General features: G+C 50.3%; 2 protein-coding genes across 6 annotated transcripts in view; one reads left to right on the top strand and one right to left on the bottom strand.

Annotated features, from left to right (window-relative positions):
* Positions 1-10: 10 nt before the first annotated feature.
* On the top strand, positions 11-18,095 carry Dpcd (deleted in primary ciliary dyskinesia homolog (mouse)). Of its 4 annotated transcripts, XM_052184833.1 has the most exons (6): positions 11-121; positions 4,871-4,951; positions 11,790-11,914; positions 12,332-12,465; positions 17,311-17,413; positions 17,809-18,095. In XM_052184833.1, the coding sequence occupies exons 1-6, from the start codon at positions 58-60 to the stop codon at positions 17,911-17,913; spliced, it is 612 nt and encodes a 203-aa protein (XP_052040793.1). In that variant the 5' UTR covers positions 11-57; the 3' UTR covers positions 17,914-18,095. The 4 variants fall into 4 exon arrangements, with proteins under 4 accessions (XP_052040793.1, XP_052040803.1, XP_052040811.1 ...); XM_052184843.1 differs by lacking the exon at positions 4,871-4,951; XM_052184851.1 differs by lacking the exon at positions 4,871-4,951 and having other exon boundaries at positions 27-121; positions 11,790-11,903.
* A 727-nt stretch (positions 18,096-18,822) lies between these two features.
* The window catches only part of Fbxw4 (F-box and WD repeat domain containing 4), an 86,683-nt gene continuing 85,882 nt past the window's right edge, over positions 18,823-19,623 (bottom strand). For both annotated transcript variants that reach the window (XM_052184811.1, XM_052184822.1), the window contains exon 9: positions 18,823-19,482. In XM_052184811.1, the coding sequence (XP_052040771.1) occupies positions 19,363-19,482 (120 nt within the window). In that variant the 3' untranslated portion in view covers positions 18,823-19,362. The remainder of the gene's footprint in view (positions 19,483-19,623) is intronic.

Raw genomic sequence — 19,623 nt, 5'->3', positions numbered from 1 at the left:
TCATCGGTCGGGCTGTTGCCATGGCAGTGGCCAGGCGCGTTGCTGGGCGGAGGGAAGATGGCGGTGACCAGCTGGCTGGAGATTTTGCGGTCGGCCGAGAAGACGGCACTGCTGCAGGATGGTAACTCGAGCCCCTCGTTCTTGCCCCCAGGGCGGGTGCTATGCGCCCGCTCTCCCAGGGAAGACCTCAGCCTGGGTGGGCAGAGCTGGAACTGTTGCAGCAGCCATTAGCCATGCCAGCTTCCTGCTTTTGCAGAGGAAACAGGCCCAGGGAGATGGCCCAAGTGGAACCCAAGTCTTTGGTCACCCACCTAAAGAATTCCTTATATCATCCCCCCGCCCCGCTCAGAGTTTTGTTGATATTTCCCAATAATTCATTTTACATTCATCATCGTTCCTCAGGGCTGTGCTAAGAGGCTAATTCTCCACCCCATCCCCCCATTTTACTGACGAGGAAACTGAAATCCAGGAAGGTTTTAGACCAAACTAAAGTTTTGCAGATAATCATGTATAATTCGTGACCTGGGACCCGTGCACCTTAGTTTGGGGGTCCTATTGATGAAGGCAGCCCAGTGGCATAGAAAGGAGAGACGTCCGGGTTTTAGATCAACTTTTCTATCGATTCACCATGGCCTCTTCAATTGTTAGGACCCCATTTTCTTAAATTATAAAATGAAGTGGGTGGTGCCACTGTTGTTTCTAAGGTCCTTTCCAACTGTTTTATTTATGATGTCCCCTGAAATTGTTCCCTGAATCTTAGGGGAGATAGAACAAGGGCTGAGGTCTAAATGACTAAGGACAGGAGTTTGAGATATACCCCAGAGGTCTTTCATGGACCCGCTTGGCAGCCAGGGTGACTTAGGGCTGAATTCCTGAGACTTTAAAACTAACAGCTAGGGACTTAACATCCACAGGCAGATGCCTGAAGTTTATGGAAATTAAAATCAGGTTTCATTTGCTCCTACCTACAACATTCAGTGAGCCCATTCCATGTGTCAAATTCTGTGCTAGAGCAGATAGAAAAAACAGACAATAACAAAATCAACACAAATCAAAACAAACCAAAAAAAAAAAAAAAAAAAAACCCAGCCATGGTTTATGGTCTCCTAGGATCATAAAATTGTCAAGGAAAAATATGTAGATAAGTAGCAGCTTGTGTTAAATAGAGGTTGGTATCTTAGAAAGGCAAAGATAAGCAGGGCGGTGGTGGCGCACGCCTGTAATCCCAGCACTCTGGGAGGCAGAGGCGGAGGATTTCTGAGTTCCAGGCCAGCCTGGTCAACGGCGTGAGTTCCAGGATAGCCAGGGCTATACAGAGAAACCTTGTCTCGAAACAACCTAATCCAAAAAAGAAAAAAAAAAAGAAAGAAAGAAAGAAAGAAAGAAAGAAAGAAAGAAAAAGAAAGAAAGAAAGAAAGAAAGAAAGAAAGAAAGAAAGAAAGAAAGAAAGAAAGAAAGAAAGAAAGGCAAAGAGCCCATGCCTGCCATCTCTGCACTCAGGAGGTTGAGGCAGGAGACTCTAGTTTAAAAGAGGCAGGCAGGCAGGCAGGCAGGCAGGAAGGATTGAGATAGTCTGTGAAATGCTTAGAAAACACAGAGGTGAAAATAATTTTCTCTTTGGCCAAACAGAAGAGGTGATACTTCCAACCACTAAGGAATTTTTTTTTTTAATAGACACTCTCTGGAAAGCCATGGGCTGATTCTCTCCCTATTCTTCCAAATCCAAATCCAACCTCCCAGTCTTTTTTTTATTTTTTAAGATTCATTTATTTATTTTATGTATATGAGTACACTGTAGCTGTACAGATGGTTGTTAGCCATCATGTGGTTGCTGGAACTTGAACTCAGGACCTCTGTTCACTCTGGCCCAAAGATTTATTTATTGTATGTAAGTACACTGTAGCTGTCTTCAGACACACCAGGGCGTCAGATCTCATTATGGATGGTTGTGAGCCACCATGTGGTTGCTGGGATTTGAACTCAGGACCTCTGGAAGGAAGAGCAGTCAGTGCTCTTGACCTCTGAGCCATCTCTCCATCCACCCCCCTAAGACATTTTTAATAGTTACTTGGTCAGTGGAGACGAAGGAGTGACCATGTGTGGAGGAATGAATCACACGGAGAGACAAAGAAGCATGAGACTGTAGGGTGAAACGTTCAGTGTTAGGAGAGCAGGCACTGCCTGCACCGTGTCGGGGCCGGATACGGGCAAGATAGGCTGGAAGAGGAAATGGAAGAGAACGAACGGAGAGTCGCAGATGATCAGGAGGGGCCGCAACCCCACAGTATGCAGCTTTGGGACACACTTTACAAGATAGAGGGTTTTTCCCTTTTTATTTGAGATAGGGTCTCACTGTGCAGTCCTGGCTGCTCTGTAGAGCAGGTTGGCCTTGAAGAGGCTCCAGCCTAAGCCTTGTACCGTCATGCCTGACCCAGTTTTTGTTTTTATTGTGAATACACACACACACACACACACACACACAGCATAAAATGTACTGTCATAACCATTTTTAGGTGTGCCGCTAGGGGTCACTAAGGATGGTCCCATTGTTTGCACCTGTCACCAACGTTAAGCTCCAAAAGTTTTCATTCTAAAAACCCGTCGTCTGCACCTAGAAAACACAACTCCACACCCCTCTTCCCCAGCCCCTCGCTACTTTGTGTTTCAGTTAAATTGACTAATCAAATAATATTTAATTGTGTCACAAAGCAAAAGGTTTTCAGAGTTCATTGATGTCGTCATGTGTGGCAGCCTTTCCTTTCTGATTTTTTTTGTGTGCTTATGTGGAGGCCATAGGTCAAAGGTCAGACTAGGGTGCCTTTCCTCACAATTGCCCACAATGGTTTTTACTTTTTAAACATTAGTGTGCGCGCACGCGCGCGCGCACACACATACACACACACACACACACACACACACACACGCACAACTGCCGTAGCATATATGTGGAGAGCAGAGGACAACTTGTGGAAACTGGTTCTTTTCCTCCACCATGTGAGTTCTGGGATCATTAGGTTACTGGGCTTGGTGACAACCTCTTTCACCAGGTTTTGCTGGGCTTCCTCTTGTTTTGAGAAAGCACCTCTCACTGGGACCTAGCATTTACTGACGAGGCTGGGCTGGGCAGTTCAGTGAGTGGGCTGCAGAATCCTCTTGTCTCCAACTCCCGAGTCGTGGGATTATATATGCACATGTCACTGCCCCAGACTTTGTATATGGGTGCTGGGGATCAGGCAGGTCCTCACACTTGAATGGCAGACTCTCTGCTGACTGCACACGCCCTCCCCTGCGCCCACCATCATCCTTCTGTTTTGAAGCTATCCCACAGTGTGTGTAGTGTATACTCTCCGATCTGTGTTCACTTGGTTCCGGATGGGTACTTGGGTAGCTCCTGCCTTTTGATGGTTGTCAACAACGCTGCTTTGAACGTGAATGTGCAAGTGCTTCTTCTTCTGCTTCTGTTGCTTCTGCTTCTGTTGCTTTTGATCATAAGGCAGTATTGGGGGATGTGGTGTATTTGTGTGTGATGCTTTCATGTAAGTGTGCAGGAGTACACACCCAGGCATACATACACAAAGGCCTTAGCAGGGTGTCCCGTGTGTGAAGGCCAGGCTTTTGCTTGGGCCTCTGTCACTCTGCCTAGGGCAGCCTCTCACTGCAGCAGCAGCTCAGTTTTGGTTTGGGGGACCTGCCTGTCTCTGCTCACCAATGCTGGGGTTACAGGGATGCACTGCCACACCTAGCTATTTACATAGGGTGCTGAAGATTCAGACTCAGTTCCTCCTGCCTACAGCGCAAGCCCTCTTATCTGTGAATCAGATTTTTAAGGATGCTGAAACCTAGGGTCTGCCAAGAGGCCTTCCAAATTTGGGGTAAGTTGCCTGAAATAGCAATTAGCAATGACTTAGGGGAACTGTATCCTAGAAGAGTTACACCGGAGAAAGCCATCTTTGGGCTCTTGTTCTTGAAATTAATGGAGGGGACACATCCACTGGCTATGAAGACCCTTTGTCAGTCTTCCTGAGGAGGCTGCCTGTATTTATTTACCTGCCTGTAAGAAAAAAGAAACTACACAGACCTGCCCTTGAGCAAGTGCTTGTGGGCTAGGAGACTCCCTGGAGTTCCCTTATCGTTTAGTGGATGGTACATTAATGTTTTTTCATTCTTGTGGTGAGCATTTGAGTTCCTGTTATAACCAGGTACAGTGGCTGATCTCGGGAAACCATGGACACCACCCACCCCCATCCAATAGAAGAGACAAGCAATAACAAAAGACTCACATAAGAGGCATAAAAATCATAAACCAAGTGTGTGGGGGGAAGAAAACACACAATGATGTTATCTTGGACTCTATGCTGGGAATGGCCAAGAGATGTGTTAAGGAAGGCTGAGTGGCAGTGTGGCAGGGAGGAATCACCTGTCAGGAGACCCAGCTCACGTCAGAGCATAGAGCCCATGTTATAGGAGTACGGAGAGAAAGACATTTGTCTCAGATGCTTGTAACACTGTCCTGGTGGGTAGATGCTCTGCTGTGAGCTAGCCTCCAACCCTGAGGGGGCACAGAGGAAGAAGCACTCACTCTGCCATGTGGAATAGGTGAAGGGGACTTCCCAGGGAAAGTGACATTTGAACTGGGTTTTAAAGAGTGACCAAAGTTCCACAGTTGGGAGGAAGCAGCAGACATGTTCAGAAAAAGGAATGGAGTCTGGGGCGCATGTAAAGCCTTGGTGACCACGAGTCAGCTTCTGGTAGATGTTCTTGGGGCTGTTGATGTGTTGCAGTGTATGGGGTGGGGCAGACATCTCATTATGGGGGGGGGCGTGGCAAGGCAAAGGAAGGCTTGAGGTAAGGTGCTCTCCTCTCTGTGTAGGGAAGAGGATGGTGCACTATTTGTTCCCAGACGGGAAGGAAATGGCGGAAGAATATGATGAGAAGACCAGTGAACTCCTTGGTAAGTGTGGGACTCAGCCGGGCGATGGTGGCCCACGCCTTTAACCCCAGCACTCTGGGAGGCAGAGGCAGGCAGATTTCTGAGTTCAAGGCCAGCCTGGTCTACAGAGTGAGCTCCAGGACAGCCAGGGCTACACAGAGAAACCCTGTCTCGAAAAAACCAAATCCAAAAAAAACCCCCCAAAACCCAAAACTAAAACAAAAACAAACCATAAAACAAGTGTGGGACTGGGGGGTGCGGGGGGGGGGTAGAGGGGCCGCTGAGCAGCACTTGGTGCTGACTGAAGAATGAACTCCTTGGAAAGCGCTGGGCTCCCAGGCCTCAGCAGCTCTTGGGGGTGACTGAGATAAATTGAATGTTTCTGGCCTTAGGCTTGAGGTGGGATCCCAGCATGCAGTGTGCACAGTAGGGACATAGAGGTCCTTGGGGGCAAGACTGTCCCTCAGAACAGTGTGGCCATCAGAAGCAGGGTAGAGCTCTTTACCCAGTATAGCCTGTCCCCCACCTCCAGGTAAATGAGAGAGCAAGTGAGCCTCTCAGTCAGGACTAGAAACAACCAGAAAAGCCTGTGTGGAGGAGGCTGGGAAGAAGCGGGGTGGGGGTGGGGTGGGGGCAAGCAGGACTGGCACTTCAAACTTTTTGCTGGCTCGTTCTTTTGCTTCCTGAAGCCACACGACCAAGGCAAGCATGGGAGGTGGCTGCTTCTGACCTTGCCTCCTACACGACACCATGACACCGTATTAAATATGACCCTCGTCTTGAAGAATGAGGAGGCCTGGGTGGGAGGGGCGGCTCTGCAGCGCTGGCTGCGTTGTTCCTGCAGTCCCCCTCCTTAAGGCTCATAAATAGGAGCTCCTGCCCGGATTTCAGAGGATTATTTGATTTGCCCCTTCTGTTCCCAGGTACGAACAGGCAGCTCTGGGAACTGACTTCCCAGAGCTGGTGACCAGCTCTGTGACCCCGGGCCTAAAGCTGTCCGCCATGAGAGCTGGTCTCTTTATTAAGTTGCACCTGAAATGCTAAGACCAATGACGGAATCACGGGCTGGGATATTTTCATGTCTTTATTCTTGACTTTCATTTCTTCCTGGGTCTGATCGACAGGTAGTATTGGTGAGGGAATTTCTTTTTCCCTTTTCGTGACAGCTCATAAATGTCTCCAACTGACAACATGGGCTGTACTGGTTTGCATATTCTCTCAGTCTCCAGTCTTAAAATGTGTGTGCCCCGCGCATGCTCAGTTGGCAGTGAATGTGTTGATCCGTACTTATTATGAGCTGCTTGGGCCCCAGTCCCAATTGGTTTAGTCTGGCGCTATTAAAAATCTTGATGTGTTTAGCATATGACACTGATTCGTTGGAAACCAATACAGTAGTAATATCCTCACAATGCATTGTAATTTATAGCGCTCCCGGGGGGTTTGACAGCCTTGGAATGCCTGACAGGGGAGAACTTATGAAAGCAGAGGTCACGTGAGCTAACCACCACCGGCACCCGCCAGTCCAGCCACAGCTCCTGCCCAGACCCACACATTGCTTCTTTTTCCACACAGCAAATAAAGCGGGTAGCGCTGCAGAGGCTATAAAGCAATCACACAGACAAACCCGGCCTTTGCCATGCTTGGTGTGATATTAAAATGAAGAGCAAGGCTGCCTGCTCTGCTGTCCCACATCACCTTCAGTTCTGCTGGTAGCAGTGTGGGCTAGACCTTCAAGATTCCTGGGCTAGACCTTCAAAGTTCCTGTTCTTTAGCAGCAAGAATGGAGGAGTGACTTGGCTCACCATTTGCCTGCTTTACCTAATGATGACATTTACCCGTTAGCCAGGCATCATTCCAGGGGCTTTATGAGAGGTACTTCCGGTGATATCTTCATTAAAGCCCCGTGGCATAGGCACTGTTGTCCCCATTTCACAGTTGAGGGATTAAACTCAGAGAAGGGGAGCACTGTGTGGAAGATCCCCAAGCCGGATGGTCTCTGAGTGGGTTCGGGGCTTGGCTCCGCCCCTGCAGTGGTGGCAGTGGTGGCTGTGGTGGCCCGGGTGTTTAATCCTGCTCATTTTGATTTGCTTTCTTTGCTCAAGATGTGGTTCTCCTCTGCAGCCTGAGGCTCACTGTGCAACACCGGCAGGGCCAGCTTCCCAGACGAGCCTCCTCCGGAGCTAAGGCTCTCAGACAGCAGGCGGCAGGCCCGGGCTCTCAGCCCGATCTCTTTTTGTCTCCCCCTAGCCTCCACCTAGCTACCTTGCAAAGTACTCTCCAATATCAGTTTTTGTTTGTTTGTTTCTTTGTTTGTTTTTGAGATAGGATCTCTATGCATAGCCTAGGCTAGCCTCAAACTCATGGGCTCAAGTGGGCTTCCGACCTCATTCCCCAAGTAGTGGAGCCTGCAGGCACAGGCCAGAACGCCTGGATATTAATGTAAAATATAATCTTGGGGCCGGAACTAGCTTTGTGCTTGTGCATACTATGAAGTAAAATATGGATATGGTTTTGTGGCAGTAAGTGAAACCGTTTCCATTTATTTTTCCTCCAGCTAATATACAAATTTGATAATTGGTCAAACAGGTTTCCTATTTAAAAAAAAAAAAAAAAGCTCAGAAAGTAATTTACAGAAGAGCACTTGCCGGTAGGTGTGCCTCTGTCTGGGACAAAGTTCCTGCAGCCGGCGGTAATAAGCATGTTAGTGTCATCTTTTTTTCTCCTCTCGGGGCTGCTGAGTCCCACCCCCCACAATGAGCACTGTATGTATTCATGGAGGAAAGAGCTGAAGGGCCTTGTAACAATGATCGGAACATCAAACCAACCCCCAGAAGAACACAGCATGTCCAGGGGGCCGGGGCTGGGGGCCAGACCGTCCCCCAGCGATTACATTTGGATTACCTCTTAATCTGCTTTGGTATTTGACCGCCAGCCTCACCACCGCAGGCCGGCTCGGAGGATATTGAGCACTTTCATCCCCAGGCACTTGAGCGCTTTATAAATGACCCACTCGATTCCCTTCAGCCTCCTCAGGGATGGGCCAGGCAGCTGCTTAATAGCCACGGAGCAGTGTTGCAGTGTTTTAGGGCAGAAAAGAAGAATCCTGCATCCAGTTTAAGCTGCAGGGAGTATTTAGGGAAGGGGAATGTAATTATCCGGACTGGAAGTGGGCCAGGCCTTGGAGCCTTGGGGAAAGAGGCCTTTTAGGACCTCCACTTTCCAGCCCACCTGAATGATGGGGCTGCTTTCAGCAGTCTGGGGCGTCAGCCTGCTTCCTGCTGACTTGGGAAAAGGCTCCCAAGCACTGCCTCCTTCATCCTTTCTCCTGTGAGACCCTTAACAGGGTCATTGGAACTCTCCTTTCCAAAGACTGGCTCTGACTCAGCCCAGAGGAGAGTGCAGCGTCCCCGGGAGCTGCCTCGTACACACCAGTTTAGGTTTAACATATAATCAAATCAGGATGACAGCAGGTGGAGCGGTCCTCTATTGCTGCAGGAGCTGTCCTTGAGGACAGGATCAAAGACAGGACCAGAAAGCCCAAGACTGCGTTTGCGCGTGCACACGCATGCCTGCGTGCACAGGAAAATAAGGACTTCAGAATCTTTCATTGGATCTTGCCCCTTGAGAGACTAGAAAGGGAAACTTACCTGTTATGCAAATATGATTCCCCAGGGTGTTTTACGAAAAGTGAGCTGGCCGAGAACACCAGGCTCCCATGACCCTGAGTAGCGTTTGCCTTGAGAGAGAAGAGAGCCAGCAGGTCTGTGCTTTTTCCTTGTAGGGTGTGTTTCTGAGGAAGACTGAGTTGGCCTTAAAGAGGAGGACCAGGTAGGAAGTCCTGCAGTGATTGTCAGGCCCATACTTATGATGTCCCCAGGGCAATGAGTGTAACAGCTCATGACTACAGGGCATCTTGCTTTTCCAGTCCAGGTATATAAAAATTTGTCATATTGCCCCTTCAGATAACCAAACCTGGCCGTTAAATATAGAAATCGAAGCTGGGCGTCGGGATACATGCCTTTAATCCCAGCATCCAGGAGGCAGAGGCAGGAGGATCGCTGTGAATTTGAGGCTAGTCTTGTCTAAGTAGCATGTTCTAGGACAATCAAGACTACATAGAGACCCTGTCTCAAACAAAACAAAACAAAAAAGCAAGACAAGACAAAATCGTGAAGAAGCCTTTCAGAATGTCACATCTGCTTAGGCTACTCAGAGACTGTAGTTTACCTCTCTATTGATGATTGCCTTCTGGACATGGGGTAATAAGACCCAAATTATCTTTGTCTATTTTAAGACAGGATTTTGATATCTAGCCCAGGATAGCCTATAGCCTCCACCCCTCCAGCCAAGTGTGTGTGTGTAGCACTGTGATCTATAGACCCGAGTCTTAACAGTCACTTTTGCAAGTGGATCTCACTGTTCCTCAGTAACTCTATCCCAGTCCCCTGGAGAACAGAGGTGGAGGGGGCAGGTGAGGAGGAAATGTCTTCTCCTTAATAAACAACAAATAAAATAGAGCTGTTATGCTAGCTGTGTCCGAAGTGACTGCCTCCTCAGACCCGTGCTAACTGCTCTGCCCAACATTGACACCAGGACCACCACACAGGTGTCTGAGGGGCCTCGGCCAGGTGGTGGCAATGCACACCCTTGATCTCAGGACTTGGGAGGCAGAAGCATGTGAATCTGAGTTCATACAGCCTGTCAGGTCTACACAGTGTGTTCTAGGCCTGTCAGAGTTACACAGTGAGATCCTAGTTCAAAAACACCAAATGGTGCTTGGGTGGTTGTGCCCTGCTGTGTGTGAGCTGTCCCGATACTACTGTAGGCATGTTTGGGGGAAGTGCTTCCTGCCTCACTTTTCTGTATATTGCCTTGCTGTGTTTCCCTGGCCTGTCCCTCCTGGGTGCTGACGATTGAACCCATGGCCTCCCTCGTGCCAGGCCTCCACTAAGCCTCAGCCCAGACCACATGGGCGTTTTATGCATGGCTTGAGGGTCCAGGGTGAACTTTGCTCTCGGAGGGAGCAGGGGAAGGAGCAGGTTTCATCATCTTGTCATGATGATCAGCTGCTAGGAGGTGTCTGTCTCTTGTTTGTAGCTGACAGAGACCAGACCCCAGACGCTGGCTTCCAGCTGACTGAGGTATTACGTTTGCATATGCTGCTGCTCATAGTCCATTCACTTAAGGAAGTGTTTGTGGGGTAAGAAGTTGCCTACAAAGCATATTTCTGAGTTTTACTCTTCCTTATTAATTTTCATTATAAACTTGCAAATGTGTTTCTAGGGAGAGTCTTGGCCCTCAGATGTAATAAAACTACACTGCAGAATGCAGCAGACCTTATAAAAAGCCCACATTCAAGGGGAAGTTCTAATTTTACACCAGGCTTCTGTGTTCAGCTTTTGTGCTCGCAGTGGTGAGCGGGTGCGTGCCCCAGCTGATGAGAAGCGCACTGGCCCACCTGACCCACCCTGAAAAGAGACTCACCCCTGAAACCAACCCTGTGGTCCCCACCAGGCCTCAGCTCCTAGAGCGGCTGCAGGAGGCGCTGCAGGATTTCAGCACTGACTGCTCAGCTCTTGCAGGAGGATGCCAAACTCCGCAGCACCCAGCGTCTTAGCAGAGCAGGAAGGGAGGGGTGGAGGCGCTCCTCAGCCACTGGCAGGTGGTACCCAGCCACCAGCACCGGACTCAGTGGGGCTCATTTCCCAGTGCTGCCAACATGACTCCCGTCTGACTTTATAGTTTCCATATGTGTCTTATTTTAAAAGACAACAACAAAAACCAGACCTGGCAGCCCAGATCTGTAAGCCCAGCATCCATGATGCTAAGCCAGGAAGATCACCCTGAGATCAGTAATAGCCTAGGCCACCAAACGATTTTCATCACAAAACAAACCTAAAGGGGTATAGGACGGGGGCTAAAACAATATCGACAGTGACAGAAGAACCCTTTCACAAATATCTGAGTTACAAAACATGAGGAAGTAAAGATCATTATTTGTATTATTAAGTTATAAATGCAAGGATCTATTATTATTTTACAAAAAACTCCACATGTATAATTAGTCCATTGTAGGCTAATGTTTGTGCACTGTGTAAAAGTCACCCTTGTGTTATTTAAATGCTGAGTTCTCTGCCCTCATGTCTTCTTTCAATCTGGACACAGTACTGAAATGTGTATACCAAGAATCTCCTGTTTCAAAGATGGGTATGCTGGTGTGTGGGTATGCTGGTATGCCAGAAATCTGAGCACTTGAGGCCAAGACACAAGAAGTAGTTTGAAAACAGCCTTGGCTATCTAGTACATCAGTGTCTCAAGAAATAATGCGGCTGGGCAGTGGTGGCGCACGCCTTTAATCCTAGCACTTGGGAGGCAGAGGCAGGTGGATTTCTGAGTTTGAGGCCAGCCTCATCTACAGAGCGAGTTCCAGGACAGCCAAGACTACAAGAAACCCTGTCTCAAAAAACTAAAAAACAAAACGAAACAAAAAAACAACCCCCCCCCCCCAAAAAAAAAACAAAAAACAGCAAAACACGGCTGGACTTCCACCTGGAGACCCAGATTTTCCATTTCCGGAAATGGCCTTTGTCACCTCTTTGCCTTCTGCTGGGCGTCACACCCCATGATTGCTCTCAGAGCTTCGTCCCTGGTCCAGTGTATGCCCACCTCTGAAACAGACTTTGCGAGTTCTCTACTGCTGACGCCCCCATTTGATTTCCAAGTTATGTGATGATTCCTGGCTCAGATACACAAGGCCCAGCACTGAGACCAAAGCCTGGGCTTCTCCTGCTCCAGTTACCCAATGTCTTGTCAGCTTTGGCAGCAAAAGCTTTAATGCGCTGCTTGTTTCTCTCTGCAGTGAGGAAGTGGCGTGTGAAAAATGCCCTGGGAGCCTTGGGCCAGTGGCAGCTTGAAGTGGGAGAGCCGGTGTCCTCAGGAGCTGGGAGCCCGGGATCCGAGCTCATCAAGGAAAGTAATGCCAACGTATGTCTGTTTGTCCAGGTCTTATGGGGAGTGGGAGGAGACTCCTGACCCCTAAGGGCAGGGTCTATAATTTGTTCACCTTGGATCCACTAGCCACACTAGGTTTGTGTGAACATCCACAGGGTATGTCACAACAATAGCAACTGCTTCCGGTGGGGAGCCAGGGAGAGGAGCAGAGGGGCTTCCTGTCTAGCTCTGGGAGGAGCCTGGGGAGAGGGAGGAGCCAACCCTTTGTACCTTTCCCCATGAATGGGCCTTGATAAACTGGGCATCGTCTCACACGCCTGTAATCCCCCCCCCCCCCCCCCGTTCTTGGGGGGTGGGGTGATGGAGGCTGGTGAACCTTGAGGCCTAAGTTCAAGGTCATCTTACTACACAGTGAGTCCAAGGCCAACCTGGATGATTTGCTTCTCATAGCCCATCTTCATGCGCAAGGACACCAAAACCAGTTTCCAGTGGCGGATTCGAAATCTCCCCTACCCAAAGGATGTGTATAGTGTGTCTGTGGCCCAGAAGGAGCGCTGCGTCATTGTTAGAACGACAAACAAAAAGTGAGTAGGGTGGTGGGGCCTGTTTACTGTGTGCGTGCGGGCAGAGTGTGCCCTCAGGCTGCTCCATAACTGGGTGGCGGGTGCTCAGGGGACAAGGTGACTGTGCGCAGCTCTACTCTGCCGGTTTCTGATTTCCTACAGGGCAGAAACTGGAGCTCACGTGACAGTTGGATGAAAGAGGAGTAAACGCTTAGCCTTTAACTTGTGCTCTGGTAGTTTTACTCTATGCTTGTGTTATGTCCTTGATCTGGTGAACTTGGCTTGATGATGTTACTGTATTGGCCGGTAGGTACGTCCTAGAAGGTACATCGGCCTTGGCAGCAGTTTGAGACTTTGGTTTTTTTGGGGGGGGGATTTGGTTTTTTTGTGACAGGGTTTCTCCGTATAGCCCTGGCTGTCCTGGAGCTCACTCTGTAGACCAGGCTGGCCTTGAACTCAGAAATCTGCCTGCCTCTGCCTCCCAGAGTGCTGGGATTACAGGCATGCGCCAGCACCGCCCGGCAGTTTGAGACTTTGAAGTATCAGTGCAGTAGTTTGAGACTTTGAAGTATCAGTGCAGTAGTAAACACCCCCCACCCCCCACCCCCCATCGCTCCCCAGACTGAGAGGAAGTGGGCAGATGTTTGGCTCTCCGGAATCTCTGAGATGGCGTTTCAGGTTCTCTCTATGGTCTGCTGGGTGAAGGCAGTGGGTGGTAAGGTCTGAGAGGAGATGGCCGGGGTGGGATCGCATTTGGATTTCTGCCACTTGGGAGCATCACAGGGGGAGAGCCACAAAATGAATCTGTTTCAGCCTGAGCTAGACAGAGGAGGTGGCCAGTTCTAACCTGGGGCTTCATTCAGGAGGTTTTTTTGTTTTTGTTTTTGTCTTCTCATCCACAAGCTGTCAAACTACCCAGCTTGATGCTTGGGTACAGAACCTCACCCCACGGTGCCGCTATCATTTGCCATCCACGCCCCCCTTCAGGAGGCTGGGGTACAGTCTCCGGCCCCCTAAGAGGCCTGCCTACAGGGAAGCAGGGGAACTCCACACACTTTCAGCGCAGCCCTGGGTCCTGCCCTCCTCTTAGCACCCCACAAGCTGTCACTTTGGCAGGGCTAAAGGGACAAGGGGAAGGGTGGAGATGAATGAATTAATTTCAGGATTATTGCTGTACAGGCAGCCAGCAGCCCCTGTAGTGGACCTTGTCTATAAATATAAAGTCATAATAATAAGGGTTTACGTTTATAAAGCACACTGAAGTCCTAAGATAAAAGGCCATTTATTCCCGTTATTGTTCTCATCATTAACAGGAGTCAGTGGCTAAAGTGGAATTTAGCAATTTTAGACAGCAGAGAAATTGCCTGTAGGAAAACAAACTCCGTGCTTCAGCAAGCATTCCCTGGCGGAAGAGGCCCTGGGTCCAAACTGGAACAAAAGTGCTTCTGATAGCACTTGAATCTGCAGCTTAGCACTTTGTGGAGCTGGCTGCTGCCTCCTTTTTGTCCCCCAGAGGTCACTGTCGAATACAGAGATCGGGCAGAAATGTGATTACAAGCGAGTGCTACAAGAAAGGCCAGCTAGCTCACCAAAAAATTCATCTGTGAGCAGATCCTCTGGGCCCCATCTCCTGCACACATATATTGTATATGCTGTAGGTGGCGCTATTGACCAGGGACTCCGCAGCTAGTGGGGGGCGTTCCAGCACCCAGTGGCGGATTGAGGACATTGTTGAGATGGTAGTGGAGCCAAGGTAGGATGGGAGGAGGGCTTCCTGCAAAGGGGGAAAAGGATATTTTGGTGCTCATTTGAAACTGAATTTCTGAGCCCTAACCAGGCTCAGCCCTGCCCTCTGCAGGTCGTCAGATAGGAAGCTAGAGAAGTGGCCAATGTAACCAGCCCCTTCCTGTACCTACCTCTACTTTGAACTTTGATAGTACTTTGAACTATCAAACAAAACACAACAGTGCTTACATGTGCAGGTCTATTTTAAAATCTCTTTCCTGGTCATCATATCATCCATGGCAGACATGCAACCTATAGATGAAGTTGGCACCACATGACCCGTGCAGAGAAGGGTGTGGCCTTCTTGCTCAGTACCGGGGCATCTGAAGCACCCGCCCCCCCCATGGCACTTCTCGTCAGCTGGCTGCGTGCCATGTTTTTAATATTCCAGCGTGCGGTTCCCAGCCAGAGCTGCACAGCTGTGGTATCTGCCTGGCCCTGGAGAATGTGCTTAGCCACTTTGTTAAGGAAGTGATCCCAGGGCCGTGTGGTGGTCCTCAGACTCGGTGTTAATACAGTGGGCTGGGGAAGGAACACACTGCTTCTACACGATTCTGCTGTGGTACCATCTGGTCTTGATAAGAATATTTGTGTAAAGAAGGTTCCAGACCTCAGCCTGGAAGCACACAGCTGTTAAGGGTAAAGATGGAGTGTGTGCTGGACTAGGCAGATGCTGGCTTGAATCTGGCCTCTGCCATGTGTCGACTGTAGTATTTAGGCCAACTTCTCACTTAGGAGAATGGTGCTTACTACCTCAAGCACTGTTTAAGAATTTAACAATATCAGATACACGCGTGCTCTCTGTACTATGGCCAAGTTGCCAAAGGACGGGATCTGAAGAGGGCCTGGTCCAAGTCACTGACAACTCTGTAACCAGCACTAGAAGGCAGGACTCGGTGGTCAGATAACTCGAGCACAGTCAGACCCACTTGCGTGTGGGCCTGTTGTCTGTGATTCTAGGAGTAGCAGGCAGGAGGGCTGCAGTGTGCCCAGTGCCGAGGCACCAGCTGCCGCCACTCTGCTCTCTCAGGGTGGAGCGCTCTCTCCGGGTACCTGCCAAGCCAGTGTGCAGGCTGGAGGAGGGTGGGGCAGGGCTCTTGGAACTCTCCTCAGCAGTCTTGCTCCTGCCTCAGCTCTCCTTCAGGGATGTTCCCTGAGACGGTCGGGTGAGGAGTCACAGAAAATTGGGCTGGGGTACAAGGAAAGCAGGGCAAGAAGGCACTCTGACTGTCAGAAGCACAGTGGGTGCTGTCATCCAGACTGGTGACAATTCTAGTTCAGTTATTATTGCAGCAAGCCCTGAGTAGGTGGGTGGGGGGTGGCTGTGCATAGGGAAAACAGGTACTGCACGGGACTCTAGGGAATTGTTTAACCTCACCCAAAGTTTGTGCTGCTGGCACTGGCTGCCTCTGGTTCCTAGCTGGGGTAGGGTAAGGAAAGGGGCAAGCCACACACCTTACGTTCCCTGGGATCCTGAAGTCGCCCTGGGGTGGGGGGTGGGGGGGACAAACCCTGGGCTGCTTCTCCTTCATTGGCCCCGCCCGCCAGCCGGGGAGTGGGTGTGGGTGTGGGAGGCGCTTGCTTCTCTGTTGGTTCTGCTTTCTGTGTATATTTGCAGGGAAGATGTTAACACTTCCTAACCGGCCTTTGTGTTCACCTAATCTCTGCTGTTTAACCTTTGACCCCCTGCTATTATCAGCGTCTGCCACCTTTGCTGGCCAGACCAGGGCCCCAGGAAAAGCCCTCACTCACTCAGACTGTTGGCTAGGAAGTGGAAGAAGCCGGCATTCCACCCTGTTGCAGGCAGATGGATCGCCTTTCCCTGGGGCAGAGCTTTGGAAAAGAAAGCAACTTGCAGTACCATTAGGATCCCAGCCCCCACTCCTTTTGAACTGTCAGTCTTTAAATAAACATTCTTTTCCTGCGATGGGTCCCAGCACCTTGTTGGGGAGAGGGGAACCTGGGAAGAGAGGGCGCCCCCCCCCCAGCCTCTTCTGAACTGAGGGATTTGGGCTGGGAGGACAGGCCAGAAGTGCTGCATTGATGTCAGCTCTCTGAGTCCCTGGGGCATCAGAGCTTTTGAAGTGGACTCAGTGTAGCCGTCACCACAAGGGCCAGGACCCTCTGAAGTATTAAAAGCCTTTCTCTCTGGGCCCATCTCTTGAATTTGTTGTACCTGCCTAAGGCATTTCCCTTCTCAGCCCACACTGCCTCTCCCTCCACAAAGAGGGACCCTTGTCCAGGTGAAGGCTCCAGCAGCCCCTGGCCAGTGCCCAGCCCACACAGCAAGGAGAATGCTAAATGAAGGGCCTTTCCTTAGGCCCTGGTCTCATAAGTATCAGGTGCGTGTGGAAATCTCTGTCCCTGACTCCTGACACCTGACCAGGAGGCCGGCGACACCTCCCTTGCTCTGTGCTCCTCTGGTTGGTTTTGTTTTTACTCTATGTGAAAATGGAGGGCAGGAAAGGGGCCCAGAGTCTCGGGTCCAGGGTCCTTAGCTTCCAGCTTGTCTTCGTGCTGCACTTTCCCGTCTGGTTTGAGTGGACCCTCTAAGAGGAGGCCCCATGAGGCTTGGGGTGCTCCTTGTGTAGTTGGGAGTTCCAGTCCTGCATGGTGAGTCCCTCTGGCCCCTGGGCTAACCGCAGAACTCCCCAGGCTCTGCCCACTTTTGGCTACGAGGCCACTACCGTCCTCTTAGAACCTTCTACTCAAACAGGCCTTTCCTGTGGGTTTCCCTGTTTTCTCTCTAGCTGTATAGAAGACAGGGGAAAGCCGGGCAGTGGTGGCACACGCCTTTAATCCCAGCACTTGGGAGGCAGAGGCAGGTGGATTTCTGAGTTCAAGGCCAGCCTGGTCTACAGAGTGAGTTCCAGGACAGCCAGGACTACACAGAGAAACCCTGTCTCAAAAAAAAAAAGAAAGAAAGAAAGAAAGAAGGAAGGAAGGAAGAAAGAAAAGAAAAGAAAAGAAAAGAAAAAAGAAAAGAAAAGAAAGACGGGGGAAGAGCTGTGGAGAGCCTAGTGTCTCCCAACTGGCGGGGTCACCCTGCTGGTTCCCCAGTAGCCTCTTGTGTCCCCACAGATACTACAAGAAGTTCCCCATCCCTGACTTAGACAGACACCAGCTTCCTCTGGAGGATTCTGCCCTGAGCTTCGCACACGCCAACTGCACCCTGATAATCTCTGTAAGGTTTGCCCAGACCTGGCCTGAGGAAGAGGTTTCTCATCCCTCGCCTGCTTCCAAGCATGTGCTCATTGGAGAACAGACATCTCCTATTCACCTCTGTGTGTGTGTGTGTGTGTGTGTGTGTAGACCTAGAGAGAGCCACACCCTAACGCTCACTGGGCGGGGGGTGGGGGGTTGGGGGCAATGGCGGTAATCACAAAATCACCAGCCTTAGGATGTCACCTTGGGTCTGCTCGTCCCCAGCACCGGAGCCGAGCAAACCCTTCACACCTGTACACCCAGGTTTCCTCGTGTACAGGGAGGATCATCAGGGAGGATCATGGGAAACAGAGTGAGTGTGTGGAGGGAGAAGCTAGTAATTGAGTTATGTTTTCTCCCTGGTTCCCTCCACAGTATCAGAAGCCAAAGGAGGTCATAGCGGCCGAGTCAGAGCTACAGAAGGAGTTAAAGAAGGTAAAGACGGCCCACAGCAGTGATGGGGACTGTAAGACGCAGTAGCTGTCCTGAGCCTTGCACCTCCAGTGTGGAGGAAACTGTGAGACTCCGGGCTTGGACTTTCTGTCCTGGGCAGTCTCTTCTCTTCTAAGAGCTACAGAGACGACGGAGCTGGCTCTCGGGGCACAGCTTGCTTCCACCTGTGATTTTGTTCCCGAGTAAAGTTATTTGCAGTTGCTCTAGAAGGACTGACTGCCCTTTCTTTCCTTCTGTGTATTGCCCGTCCCTGGGATGGCCTGTTTTTTCTAAGGAGAGAGGCAGTATGACAGCCTTCCCATTCTGGGGACCTTCCACTCAAGCCTTCCAGCTAAAGGGGGAGAAGAATGGGAACAGGGCTGGGCCCTCGTAACCTCCGGGGTGCTGCCTGCCTTATCTGAGTGGCTCAGGAAAATCTCCTGAGGCAGGTGTGGGCAAAGGGGAAGTTTAAAAATCCAGCTCTCTTGGAAACAGCACAGGATGTTAAGACTATGGGTTAAGTCTATGGTTAAGAACACCGCTACAGCGGGTGGTGGCGCACGCCTTTAATCCCAGCACTCTGGGAGGCAGAGGCAGGTGGATTTCTGAGTTCAAGGCCAGCCTGGTCTACAGAGTGAGTTCCAGGACAGCCAGGACTTTTCAGAGAAACCCTGTCTGGAAAAACAAAGAAACAAAAAACCAAAACAGACAAACAAAAAGAACATGGCTACAGTACTGTCAAAGGTGTGTATATGGTGGACAGAGGTGAAAGGTCACCATAGACAGCCTAGCAGCCCAGAGCCCTCCAACAGTTCCTGAAGAGGTAGAAGAAACCTTTTTGTTCTTGGGGACATAGAGCCCTGGTTTTGTTCTTCCCCTGTACACATTCCTGAGTGTAAATGTGATCTTCTGCATTCCTGGAGCCTCTGAGAATGGCCCAACCACCAAAGAACCAGATTTGTGAACAATTACATTTATTTTTATAAAAATTAAAATGGTAACATGTTTCCCACAGCTGGTCTGAGGAACAGCTAGCCCAGAACCCCAAACTGTCAGGTTTTCTTTGTCCTTAGTTTCAAAGCAAAACCAGACTAGTACTTCAGATATGAGCCCCAGTTCCAAGATGTTGGTCAAAATTATGATCTGACTGAGGAGGTGGCTGGGCCCAGCAGAAGTTCTAGCAGCTGCACATCTCCTTGCTTCTGGGATGGTGAGAGTCTCACCTCACTCTGTAGGCTGCAGTGGTGCTGTGAAGGGCTTGAGGCAGGCCTGACCCTGCTGTAAACACCTAAGTTCAGGTACATTCTCTCTCCTATGAGCATAAGGCCCACGTCAGAGTCAGCCCAGTGTCCAGAACTCAGTCTTCGGGTGCTAGGGCATGATGGCCAGGGCCTAGGAGCTCAGCAGGGCGAGGAAGGAGTGAGGTATCGCTTCCCTGCCAGGCAAGAGAGGTCCCTGAGTAGCTGACCTGCCCAGCCCAGAGGCAGGGGTGGTCTGTCATGGGTTCTGGAAGTCTAAGACGTGAAGGTTGTAAGACAGCGCGGCATAGAGATGTCTGGTGGTAAAGCGCAGGCAGTACACAGGACTGCTGAGTGGGCTCGACGTCAACGGGAAGGCCTGCAAGGGAGGCACAGGAGTGAGTGATGAGGACTTCTCAAGTGGGAGACGGGGCGCCCCAACTCAGGAGTTCAGGCCAGTGAAGTGGAAATGTACCATTTGCAGAGTGCTTACAGCCCGCTTTAGGTACACCCTTGGGCT

This window comes from Apodemus sylvaticus, chromosome 1 (assembly GCF_947179515.1).
Source record: "Apodemus sylvaticus chromosome 1, mApoSyl1.1, whole genome shotgun sequence".
Taxonomy (NCBI): Eukaryota; Metazoa; Chordata; class Mammalia; order Rodentia; family Muridae; genus Apodemus; species Apodemus sylvaticus.
This window is presented reverse-complemented; position numbering and strand designations above follow the sequence as displayed.

What these genes read in the sequence shown, in the direction of transcription:
- Dpcd (XM_052184833.1), top strand. Translation starts at nt 58, where the DNA reads ATGGCGGTGACCAGCTGGCTGGAGATTTTGCGGTCGGCCGAGAAGACG. An exon ending in GACGGCACTGCTGCAGGATG is followed by an intron (nt 122 to 4,870) that starts GTAACTCGAGCC and finishes CTCTCTGTGTAG; the next exon opens with GGAAGAGGATGGTGCACTAT. An exon ending in TCAAGGAAAGTAATGCCAAC is followed by an intron (nt 11,915 to 12,331) that starts GTATGTCTGTTT and finishes TGCTTCTCATAG; the next exon opens with CCCATCTTCATGCGCAAGGA.